Source organism: Oenanthe melanoleuca, chromosome 17 (assembly GCF_029582105.1).
Source record: "Oenanthe melanoleuca isolate GR-GAL-2019-014 chromosome 17, OMel1.0, whole genome shotgun sequence".
Lineage (NCBI taxonomy): Eukaryota > Metazoa > Chordata > Aves > Passeriformes > Muscicapidae > Oenanthe > Oenanthe melanoleuca.
In genome coordinates, this window is record NC_079350.1 from 415,370 (window position 1) to 427,717 (window position 12,348).

Consider the following 12,348-nt stretch of genomic DNA (forward strand, 5'->3'; position numbering starts at 1 on the left):
TACAAACCACCAAAGCTGCAAATTTAGAGGCTTTTTCAGTTTTATCCTAGAAATGTTGATTCTGTTGTATTTATACTACTAGATGGCTAGACACTGTGCTCTATAAAGTCTGTTCAATTATATTACTTTTCATTCACAAATAAAACATGTATGCTGCCTTTGAGCGAAAACATTCCTTCTGCACCTCTACTATTCTTTTTCAGAATATTTTATTGTCAACAGCATACATACCCTGCACATTTTTAAACTTACAACCAAATGCTATTACTGTTGGAGTAAACAAACTTTTTTACATTTAAGTATTTAATTAGCAAAACAATCATTATTATCAATGTAACAAACTGAAAAATGCAGCAACTTGATACAAGACTGAGGTAACAAAATACTTTTCCAAAAACCTAGATTCCAACGCCAGAGTTCTTACAGGTGAGACAGTTCACAAGAATTATAGAAAGAATCCTTTACACAAATGGCATGCAGTGGACTGCTGGAAAACACAGCCAAAAATAGTGCAACAGTTTCCACACAAAACAAACCAAAATGTTGATATTAACATTATAATGTGATAATGTCTTTCTTTGAAAACTAGTTTCTTTGCCTCATTTTAGTGCTATTTGGAAAAAACATGCATTTTGGCACTGAACTGCACATTTAATAAACTAATAATATTAGATACACTTATTATAAATATCTTCACAATTCTGAAAATAGTAATTATGACATAATGTTTACTTTTACACAGCTACTGAAGTTGTCCTCTTTGATGGAGGAAAACTTGTACTGTTCGTGCTATTTTTTGTGAAAATGCTGTAATAATCAGTAGTGATAGGCAACATATTGTATTTCAATAGCAGCTTTCAATGAACCACAGAAGTACCAGGTAATAGCAAATGGTACCAAGTGGCATCATAACACTTCTAATTAGCAGCTACCACCTGTTTAATACTTAAAGACTATCTTAAAAATGGTTTAAAGATATTTTACTAGGATTCTTTCACTGCCATCAGTATTCCTTCATTGGCATCAATCCGAATTTCTCAATACTCTGCAGCAATTTCACAATTGTGCTATACTGAAAAGATGCTTAATGTCATTGATGACTAATCACAAAGATCCACAGGTGCATAATGATTCAGACTATATCACAGTCTAACAGTCTGAAGTCATTTACTGGTGACAGGATGTTACCACATTCAAAAGCTTCTACACCATCTCTAACGACATTTGATGCTCTGCCCATGCAGATAACCATGTTTTTCCTAAAAGTTCAAAGTTGTCTTAAGTTAGCAAAAAAAGAGAAACACGATACAAATACATTTTGCATTACTACTCTTTTCACACATTTCTTCAGTTGTCAACTTTACATACACTTTCCCATGTCCCAGGATCTAAATGCAGCTGTCATCAGGAACTGGTCTTCTTGAAAAGCTGTATGTATTAGACTTTCAGGATTGTAACATGAACTCTTAAAAGAACAAAATATTTACGTTTGACCTACATTTAACAATACAGGTATGTTTTTCTCCTTGTTGCTAAAGAAGTTTCAAAATAAAAACGTTGAATATCATGGATGTCCACAGAATACATACTGCTAATGCCAGGGAGCTTGATCTAGTAGAGGTTCTGCTCATTTAAACTGATTTCCACAGTGCTCATGGTTTGTAAGCTACAGGCTAACTTGCCAATTTCTCCTCTATGCAATCCTAGGTAAGTCAGAAGAGGTTTCCTGGTGATTGATGAAGTCTGAATAATGATGCTATATGGCAAAATAGTTTCAAACAGAAAAAGTTATGAATGTAACATATGAACAGAAAAAGATTCTGACTGCAGGAGTGCCAGGGTACAACAGGAATACAGCATAGAGAGAGTTGCTCCAGAGGAGAAGGCCCAGTTACACTTCTTCTATTTGTTCGTTTTTTCTCTGGATATTGATGTGGAGACTTCTTTGTAAGTCTTCTTTGTAAGACTTCTTTCTCCACTGTTGGACAGTCTTTCACTGCCACCATGATTTTATAATAGCAGCACCATCTACCAGTACTAATGTCCTGAAGTTGCAACACATTCTGGAATTGTGTGGAGCCAAGTCGTCCACAGAAGGGCAGAACAGAAACAATGTTCTGGAGTCATTCGGAGGAGCCAGGACCATGGGATACATAACACCTGATTACGTGCTTCCCTGTACTAAGGGATTTGAAATAAACAATGTTCAAACTGAACCAGAACACCAAATTTATAAGCAACTATGCCACTGGTAAAAGAATGAAAGACATACTTCAACACAACATAAATTTAAACAGCCTTAAATCCATTACCAGGGTATTCCTGAGCAAAATAACTGAATGAAAAAGAAAATCAACTGTCCTATGCCAAAATACATTTTTTCCCAAATAGCTCAAATATGAACAGCAGAATTGTCCAGAGATTTGATAGAAAATTCGAGGCAGCCACATTGCCAAGCAATTCAGTGCACTTAGATTATAAAAATGTTGTTCCACAATTTGCTATTCTAATTGACACTTTTGAGCAAGTTAACACTGTCAATCATTCTGTGCATTAGAAAGAATTGAAACCCAACATGGGCCAAATATTCTTCAGTCACACAAAGCAGCTTAACAATAAAAAGAACCATTTAAAAAAGAACAGGCAGAAGATATGAAGCTCAGTTTGTGGTCAAATATCAGTTCATGCAGTCTCTGACCACAAATAGTTGAAGGCTCTAGAATCCTGCAGGTGTCAGGATTCATCTTCCATCCATCTAACTTGTCTGCTTTCACTCAGTGCATGAGACTTTATCTGGTCCTATGGACAACATTCACTTTCTTTTTATAAAAGCTGTGTCAGAATCACTTTCAAGTTACATAGGAAAGTAGTGAAATATCTGTGGCTGGCTCATGTCAGGAATACCATTCTCCTCTTCCTCCTTAGGGAACAATAACCTGTTTCTTCAGTTTGGCACTTGAAGTCACACCAGGTAGGAGAGGAAATTATTCGAATGACATTAGATTAGCAGGTACCTGGAAGAGATTGTGAATTACTCATAGAATCATTACATTTGGGAAAGATCTCTAAGATCATCTAGTCCATCCTAGTATGGTTGCTTTCATTTTCCATGAGACAGTCCCTTCTAAAGAAGAGATAAAGTTATCTTGCTCGATGCAACTGAGAGTAGGGGTTATATGCTCTTAAGGTAACCAAACCAATATCTAGACCTGCACAAAAACTAATTTGATGGGAATTCTTTGATTTTAAATAAACTTTCTTTCTCCTATTGAAAAAATGGATCAATGATTGATGAATTATGTCTGTCCCCACAGGAATGTGTGTGCACACAGATTGAAAAAGGTACCTTTTCTAGTAAGGATTTTCTGGAAAATAAGAAAAAGTGGGTAGAAATAGTTTTCACAATCTTACCTGAGGCTTGTTGCTTTTGCACGCGTCATCCAAATGTTTATGCCATAATATCGCATGAAACCTTGAGCCAGTCTGAAACTTGTAAACATTGCCTACAAAAGTAAGAAAATGAAAGACTTTGAATTTGCAGACAGATGTAGTTTCGAAGGACTCTGATTTCTGTGCAGAAGCCAAAGTCCTGAAGTAAACTCTTACATTTATTTGTACCTTAAATGCTCAAACATGATGCTGCTAAAATAACAAAGCCCATGTGAGGCATGTTACCCAGCAATTCTTGGGTGAAGCAAGTATGAGAACATCTGTGGCCTCACAGGCAGAAAGGCCAAATTACAGCCACAGAAAAGACCATGCAGGTCGGTGTGGGGCAAGAAAACAAAGAACACTTAGTAATAAGAGTACAAAGACCGCTTGGTTAAGAATAACAAGGGCTATTCAGTCAGGGCAGGAGAGATGTAAAAAGTTTCTAAAATGTAACAGGCAGCAGAACCTCAGTAGTTTGCAGAAAAAAATTTTATACAAGCACTTGATTTAAAGAAAAAAGGCCAATGTGAATATTAGAAATGTGATCCCTTATATTATTGGTTAGCAGATGCATGAACAGTTACACTATCGGCTATCCAGGTGCATGATATTCTAAACTAGTAGTGAAAATATTACAAAAGCTATGTACACTTTTAATAAATGTTTCTGGTTATACCACAGCTGGGGACTGTGCATCATTCATACGCCGCAGGTCAGATCTAATTTAATCCTGGCTTTCTTCTCATCAAGGCTTCTGATAAAGTTTTTCATATTTGTAAACTTAGTTTTCTTCAATGTCCTACTGCAAATTGTTTCCTGCAATCAAATATTTTGTGCATTTTAGTTAACACCCAGATGATGCACTTCACACAGTAGATGGGACACCATATCCAGCACCAAAGCTGAAAACTTGGAAACTGGAGAAAGCCTCAAGAACCTGTAAGTAACCACTCAAAGTGCAAAATAACTACAGGAGTTTTCTTAACTTTTGAAGTTTTTGATGTTTAATCAAGGGAAAAGAGCTATGGCATTGCAAAATTAATTATTAAAAAGGAGTAATTACTTAGCAGACTTATTTTGGTAAATGTTTTGATATTTTAATTGGCCTCAGTGTAAGTCAAGATTTGATACTGACTAATTTTAAGGAAGCTATTCTGAGACTTAGAGATCTATGTATGGAGACACGTGGACATTCTGCAATCTCATACTGGCTGCGAAATTTCTGCAAAACTTACAGTAACTGTCAAAAGAAAGGAATTTCTCTGTAGGCACCACAGAAGCAACAACAGCATATTGTAGAACTATATTCCATTTAATTTGTACCTTCCCTTGAAAATTGTGAATTGAAGATCTCCCTCTTCAGTATTTTTTGAGTGCCACTGCAAGTTCTGTAATCTACAAGCTCATTAATAAACATTAAACTACTTCCTGTGACAGAAATGTCATGACATTATCCATCTTGCAATATCTACCTTTGTCAGGGTTATTTAGCTGGAAAATATCAGGATGCTCTGGGTCGTCAGGCAGTGCCACCATCCAGCCCACAATGGAGACTTTTTTCCCAGGTGTAGATTTATACTGGAAAAGACAGACAAGTCAGTCATAGCTGAGACTATAGCAGAGATTAACTTTTTGCTGTAGAAGTTTGTGACGAAATGTGGCTTAGCCTGGAACAGAAAGTACACTCTGGATGCCGTTTCAGATCTACTTACGAGTAGTCAATTCTTGGTTTTAGAATAAATTTAAAGCTTACATGTTTTCTTTCAGTGCCTCTTAAAGCTTTTGCTCCGAAGTAGAGAAGAGTTGATCCTGAAAGCATGACCCAGTATCTAGTCCATGACGACAGCTGAATGAAAAAGGAAAAGAAAAAGATGAAAAACTCCCTGTATCTCTGACATTTCAAAAAGCTATTCACCGGCAAGTCCAAGTACTACCAAAATTAATTTCAGAAGCAAGGAATGGAGATAAAGAGTGTCTCCTGGTGTAAATCAGGCCAGCTACCTAAATCTTGATGGCTGGCTGTGAATACAATCCTTCTTGGTTGGGTATCTCATAAAGGTAACAGTACTGATTGCTTAGAGAAGAACAGTGTGCTGCCTTCTGCTGTAAAAATCTTAGACTTTTGATTTAAAAAAAAAAATGAGCTGACAACTCTTCAAAGCTTTTAACTCTGAACTGAATTGGGCTGCATGTGAAATACACCAATCAGCTCTACAGAAAACAAGTAAATGATGAAATACATAGGACTAGAATCATGTGAAACCCATGAATTCAGGTTAACTATGAATTGCCAAGACTTAGGTGTTATGGGTGGCTGCCCTGCAGCCTTTCCACTTTAATGTGATACCACAAAAGCACCAAAGTATATTGTAAAAATATGTTCAATTGAATTTGTACCCTCCCTTGAAAATTCTGTATTGAAGATCTCCCTCTTCAGTCTTTTATGAGTGCCACTTCAAGTTCTGTAATCTACAAACGCATTAGAAGTTATTAATCTACATCCTGTCACAGAAATGTAATGCCGACATTATCCATCCTGCAATGTCTGCCTTTGTCAGGGTTATTAGGCTGGAAAGTATCAGGATGCGCTGGGTTGTCAGGCAGTGCCACAAGATTTATTTCTGCCCTCACAACACTGCTTGCTGGTTACACAACTGCTTCACTCCTGCTCTGCTGTAACAGCTAGAAATGTGACTTGCACATACAGGGAGAAGCAAAACTGCTGTACATCAAGTGACACACAAAGGTTACAATCTTGTTATAACCTGGTCATAACTTGATAAAAAAATTAAAATTGATAAAAAGCTGCAGGATTTATCTAATCCTGAAAAATTAAAACAGCCACTAAGTAATTAGGATTATAGGAATAATTAGAATATATTATATTATATTATATAATATATATATTATATTATATAATTAGAATCACTTACAGTAGGTTTCTTGCCTTCTTTGAGCAGTGTTTTTCTTCTTAAAGGCCCTTCAATGGTAATGACCCCTGTGGAACCACCTGCTGTGCAGCTGCACGCACCCGTTGGGCTGCAGAGACAAAGTATTCCTCCATATATTTGAGCAGACAAATAAGGACAATAAGTAAGCAATATAATTTAGCTCAAAATATATCTGTCCTGCACTCCTTTATGTATATTGTATCATCTGAAACATGACTGTGTTTTCCTAACCTAGTTATCAAAAAGGAACTGGGATCTTTCAAAAAGGTTCTATTCTGGGGGCCTAGACATGAAAAAATAAAACAGAGTAAATACTGAAACCCAAATTCAAAGTGAAAACAGGCAATTTTCTTTTTTTTCTGGTAAATTTCAGAAATTACCTGAATTTCTGGAAATTTTTGGCTTAGAAATTTGGCATAAGAGTTCCCACAAATGTTACCTTAAATTAAATTAAAATACCTTGCCTAATTGGAAAAGAGTTGGGAAAATGACATGAAAATAAATTAAATAATTATTAATAATTGTTAAAAACAAGTTATGTCATTTATTGTACAGGGATTACAATAGTTTTTCCTTTTCCAGAATGAACATAAAACTTCCCACATACAACAGCAAGAAAGAGATAAAAGTGATAGAACCCAAGTACCAGCAAAGTCAGAAATGCAAGCAGCCGTTAATAACACCACAACCAAATATTGATCGGTGTTATCTGCTGCTAACTTCTCTTCTTTGACATGTGATCACAACCCTGATGTTCTTACGTGGACCAACAAGGTTTGTCAGCACCAACTAAACCACATCTAATAATGAATACAAGGAGAAGGAGAGGTATGATCGACCCTCAGCTGTGAAAAGAACACTGTTCTGTCCACAGGTTGAATCCTGCTGATGCCAAGGGATGTGCACAACCACCTCTAGGGAAGAGCAACCCTTCCAACTGCCAGGTGCACCTTCTCCCATTGCATGCACCTGCCTGCTCTCTGCTAAGGAGCATTCTTACCAATTCTGTATTCGAGAAGAGACAGTAGAAGTTTTTCAGAAAAGGAAGAATGACTACAAGCATTAGAAATACTTGATGGTGGATAAATGTAAGAAATGTATTTTAGGGAGTAATCCTTCTTTGTGGATTTAATAGGCTTTTCACATTTTTATCTTCTTACATTTTATATTTCTGTTCTTGAAACAGATCTACCATGGTCATGTTAAGAAAGTCCTGCATTTTTCAGGAGCAGGTGCAATAGCCGAAATACTGTTCCAAAATGTATTCCTTTATGAATTTATAAAGTATGCATTTTTATTTCTGTCTGATCTCTAACTAGTACTGTTATCAGATGTTACTGGCACAAGTAAAGCAACTGTAATTTATACATATACTTCTACAATGGCCAAAGCAAATTAATTTAAACAAAATTAAATCTGACTGGATTTAAACTGCAACTAAATCACAGTATTTGCAGAAAAATTATTCAAGGCCCTATTTCCTTAACAGGAATATACATCTTCATTTGCCAGCATCACAGAATTTATCAAGTTCAGGTAAGATATACATGCAAGGAATGATTTTTATCCCTCAAACTATATAACATTTTCTGTGTCACCTCTCTTAGATTTGTAAATGGATTACCAGCTTCTGAGAAGTCCACATCTTAGTGACTAACTGCCTGCTACATATGGCCTGCAGATTTCTCTCTCTTTCTTGAGGTCCAAGGTAATGCCCTTTTACTGAACAAAATCAAGATAGAATACTACAGCTCTCTGACACAGACAGATGTTATGGGTAGCTGTCCAGTAAATCAGGAAATAGATTGTGGGAAAACATCAAGAAGGTATCCTTCTAACATCATTACCTGTCACAGCAGTCAAAGATGGCCTTCGTAACAAACCTGCTTCTGTAAAGGTTTCACAAAACCCTAAGTAAAGCCTAGTGTTCTGCAAAAAGGAAGCCAGCCATCATTAGTTAAATCAATAGCTGAACTGAATTTAATCTGAATGGGCCTAACCCTACTTTACCATTAACAGAAGTTTTTACAAGTAAGAGGGGGAGACTTCGTAAATTGTTATGGTCATACAAGGATATTAGAACACAAAATACATTCCACTAGGAAAGTGTAAAGACCCAAACTTTAGTCTAGCACCATCCAATAAAAGAGGCAGACCCTGAACTGTACCTGTAGACACAGCTTCGACTCCGAGGAGAATTCCGGATCGGTACCCTCCAGTTAGGCCCCAGCGTGGCATATAAACGACCCCTGTTTGTGAATGCAGATATCTGATGAGGGATATTTCAGACTTCAACACTTAGGGTTTGCTAAACATGACAGAGAGAACTCCTAATCTTTTCAGATCCAATACCCTTACTTCAAAATGCTTTATTTCAAAATGTTTGCCAATTTTTTCCTAACTTTAGATCAATAATTTGATAAAAGCAACTATTGGTTTAGGGCTTACCTACGGCAGAGATCATTTGTGAATTTCTTAGCTAAGTCTGTAGAGTGCTCAGTGAGTGTACATGAAGACTAACTCACCTTTCAAGCCCTGACGGCAGCTCCTCACTAAATTCTGAGCTTTCACTGCTATCTAGAAAGAGAGTAGTACAGAGAAGGAGTAAGAAAACCACCCATGGGAAAATACAAAGCCAATGTATGTGGACCACCAGAATACTCTTTGATATAGTACCGTGGACACCGCTTACTCAAATCATATTTTTAAGTAGAAATGTTTAGAGTTCATGGTAAAATCTTTAGCTGGAAGAGGCTTACATGAGCCTCTCCATTTATAGTATCTCACATTTAACTCATGTTACTGCTGTGTTTTAATACCATTACTTAAATTTTCATCATGCTTTTTCCTCAGAAGCTGAGCACTTTAGGTACATAAAATCCAGCTCTTTTGTAAGACAGTATTTCTACCACAATATCTGTAAGTAGATTGAAGTTATTAGATACGGTATCATGGTTTATTTTCAAGAACAGAACACACCTCTAATAGAGGATATGTCAGCTGTATGCTGCTGCTAGGCATTATTAAAATATATATATGATGGTATTTGTAACTAAGGTTCCTATTACTCCTTCAAGCTCATCACCCATTTGTCCCTCCATTTCTGGCACAACTATTTAGCTCACAGTTTTAATTTGCCCAGGAATGATCTTCTAATTCCCAGTTTTTACACAGTAAGCTGTATTTTCAGTAGTGCAAAGATCATCTCAGTGTTTAACTCTTGGTCAATTTATGTGCTATCTTTCACAGTTAATTTCCTGTTCTAGAAACAGCCAGTCTCTTAAAAGGTGGCCTTCTCTTGCTTAGGACACAGATTCGTGATCAATTTTTTGATATCACAGTAATGGCTTTATTAATTATAATACCATAATGTGTTTACTTTCTGTTTCTTTTTAAGTCTTAAAGAGTAGTGCCAAACAGTTCTCCCATCTTCTAAAATATATAGTTAAAATTAAAGCTTTCTTTGTGTAAAGGTAGCTTTCAAAATGTATATCCACTTTTCCCCTGGTAAAAGCTGGCAAACACTTTGTGTCACACACCGAGCAGCTACAAAACCAATCTTCCTTTATGCCACTTTTACCGCAAGCATCAGTGCATAATTGAGGAAAGCTGAAGTAACACTGACCAGATAGCAGCTCTCATTTACTTTCATCCATGGAAACAATCAGTCTTTGCACAGGACTAACATTCCTAATTCTCTACGCTCAGGTATCTGTGAGTCTGCAGCACCCTGGGCCAGGAGCAAGCAGATGGTACCTGTGGAGAGGACACCTGTGGAGGACCCTGTCAGAGGATACCTATGCAGGACACTTGTGCAGAGGGTACTTATGGAGGATACCTAGAGAGGAACCTGTCAGAGGGTACCTATGGAGAGGACACCTGTCAGAGGGTACCTATGGAGGAGACCTAGAGAGGACACCTGTCAGAGGGTACCTATGGAGGATACCTAGAGAGGACACCTGTCAGAGGGTACCTATGGAGAATACCTAGAGAGGACATCTGTCAGAGGGTACCTATGGAGAATACCTAGAGAGTACACCTGTCAGAGGGTTCCTATGGATGAGACCTAGAGAGTACACCTGTCAGAGGGTACCTATGGAGAATACCTAGAGAGGACACCTGTCAGAGGGTACCTATGGAGGAGACCTAGAGAGTACACCTGTCAGAGGGTACCTATGGAGGAGACCTAGAGAGTACACCTGTCAGAGGGTACCTATGGAGGAGACCTAGAGAGTACACCTGTCAGAGGGTACCTATGGAGGAGACCTAGAGAGGACCTGTCAGAGGGTACCTATGGAGGAGACCTAGAGAGTACATCTGTCAGAGGGTACCTATGGAGGAGACCTAGAGAGGACCTGTCAGAGGGTACCTATGGAGGACACCTAGAGAGTACACCTGTCAGAGGGTACCTATGGAGGACACCTAGAGAGTACATCTGTCAGAGGGTACCTATGGAGGACACCTAGAGAGTACATCTGTCAGAGGGTACCTATGGAGGAGACCTAGAGAGGACCTGTCAGAGGGTACCTATGGAGGACACCTAGAGAGGACCTGTCAGAGGGTACCTATGGAGATGCCGTTGGCCAGGCGCGCCCCGGCCGCGGGGCCTCGCGCGGGGCTGTGGCTCTCCAGGACGCTGTCGTCCAGCAGGTGCCTTGGCCGCTCTGTTGGGAAGGTGGCGCTTTTGCTCTCCACGACACTCAACTGACACATCATACTGGAACACAGAAGAAGAGAAAAACATGAAACTGCTCTTAACGTCATCTAACAGCGACCCTCAGCTCACCTTATTTCCCCTCAGCCTATGCCTCATCAGCAGCTTATTAAGGTTATTATAAGCTACCACTTAATGTACATCTGCTCCTTTACTACCAAAACGAGTTTCAGATTTTACTTCTCTCAGTAACAATTATTAAATTTCTGAAGCTGGGAAGTTGTAAATGTTTTGACTCCTCTCTATACTAGACCTGAACATCCTTGGTGGCAGCAAAAGCAGAAAAACCCAGAAAAAGGAGGGACACCAGGAATCCACAGACCAAACTGGACAAGCAGCTTTCAAGTATTGCCAGTGCCTGGGACTAGCAGAGAATGGAGCCAGCAAAAATAACAAAAGTGTCAAGAGAAAAACCTAGAGAATAGGTAGTAAAGTCTGAAACACTCTTGCAATATAAGAAATGCAAAGGACAAATTCTAGCATGTTCTCTGTGGCTATCTTAAGTTTTTATGACACATGTAACTGCCTGAGCATGAGCCAGCTGGGGTTACGCACTTGTTTCCCAGGCTGTGACTCTTCCGGTGCCTTGGTACAGGAGGTGTAGGTAGATTTGCTGCTACTGAGGCATCAGGACATGTGGGTCTCCTGCTGAATTTCATAATTGCTGAAATGTCAGATGGACCTAAAAGACAGAGATTATTTAACACTGAACTGATGCAGATTCCAGGAATTTCATTGGCTGGTGTATTTAGGAACTGATTAAAGTTAATTTTTACAGATAACCAAAAGGCACAATTTCTGAAGCACTGTTTCTTGCACATTAGGGTTACACCATCCATTTTTGTTATAAATTCATCTCCACAATCTTGAACTCCCTGAAGTAATTTTTAAAACAGCTTTGCTCATATTTTTAACAATGAACTACAAAAATTCTTGGCATCCTTACAACAGTTGGATGTGCCAAAGTGTAATATGCACAGCCATGAAGTCAGTTCATACAGGTGTGATCAGGAACATTCACACAGGCTTTGAATTTTGTTCACAACTTCCTGTTGTGAATTAACTGTAAACAATCTGCTCATACTGACTCACAGCTTGAGTATGTAACAGAAATCAAGGGCTTTTCATATACCTAATGCCCAGACAGATGCATGACTTCTCAAACATCTGTGAGTTCTAGCGATATCTCACTGCAATCATTCTTCCTCTCAATTTACAGATTTTATGAGGCTTCACAGAAAACATGGACAA

At 38.3% G+C, this 12,348-nt stretch overlaps 1 protein-coding gene across 9 annotated transcripts in view; it reads right to left on the reverse strand.

Moving 5' to 3' along the window:
• The window catches only part of RALGPS1 (Ral GEF with PH domain and SH3 binding motif 1), an 84,348-nt gene that overhangs the window by 9,528 nt on the left and 62,472 nt on the right, over positions 1 to 12,348 (reverse strand). For 5 of the 9 annotated variants that reach the window (XR_008841747.1, XR_008841746.1, XM_056505375.1 and 2 more), the window contains 8 exons: positions 11,653 to 11,779; positions 10,949 to 11,100; positions 8,909 to 8,960; positions 8,552 to 8,632; positions 6,366 to 6,471; positions 5,186 to 5,278; positions 4,905 to 5,010; positions 3,412 to 3,503 (listed from right to left, as the gene is read on the reverse strand). Coding sequence is in view for 6 of the 9 variants with exons in the window: in XM_056505375.1 (XP_056361350.1) it covers positions 3,412 to 3,503; positions 4,905 to 5,010; positions 5,186 to 5,278; positions 6,366 to 6,471; positions 8,552 to 8,632; positions 8,909 to 8,960; positions 10,949 to 11,100; positions 11,653 to 11,779 (809 nt within the window). In the remaining 3 variants the exon portion in view is untranslated. Of the gene's footprint in view, positions 1 to 190; positions 3,015 to 3,411; positions 3,504 to 4,108; positions 4,249 to 4,904; positions 5,011 to 5,185; positions 5,279 to 6,365; positions 6,472 to 8,551; positions 8,633 to 8,908; positions 8,961 to 10,948; positions 11,101 to 11,652; positions 11,780 to 12,348 lie in introns of those variants that run through there. The other 4 variants (XM_056505377.1, XM_056505378.1, XR_008841748.1 and 1 more) reach the window with 3 other exon arrangements.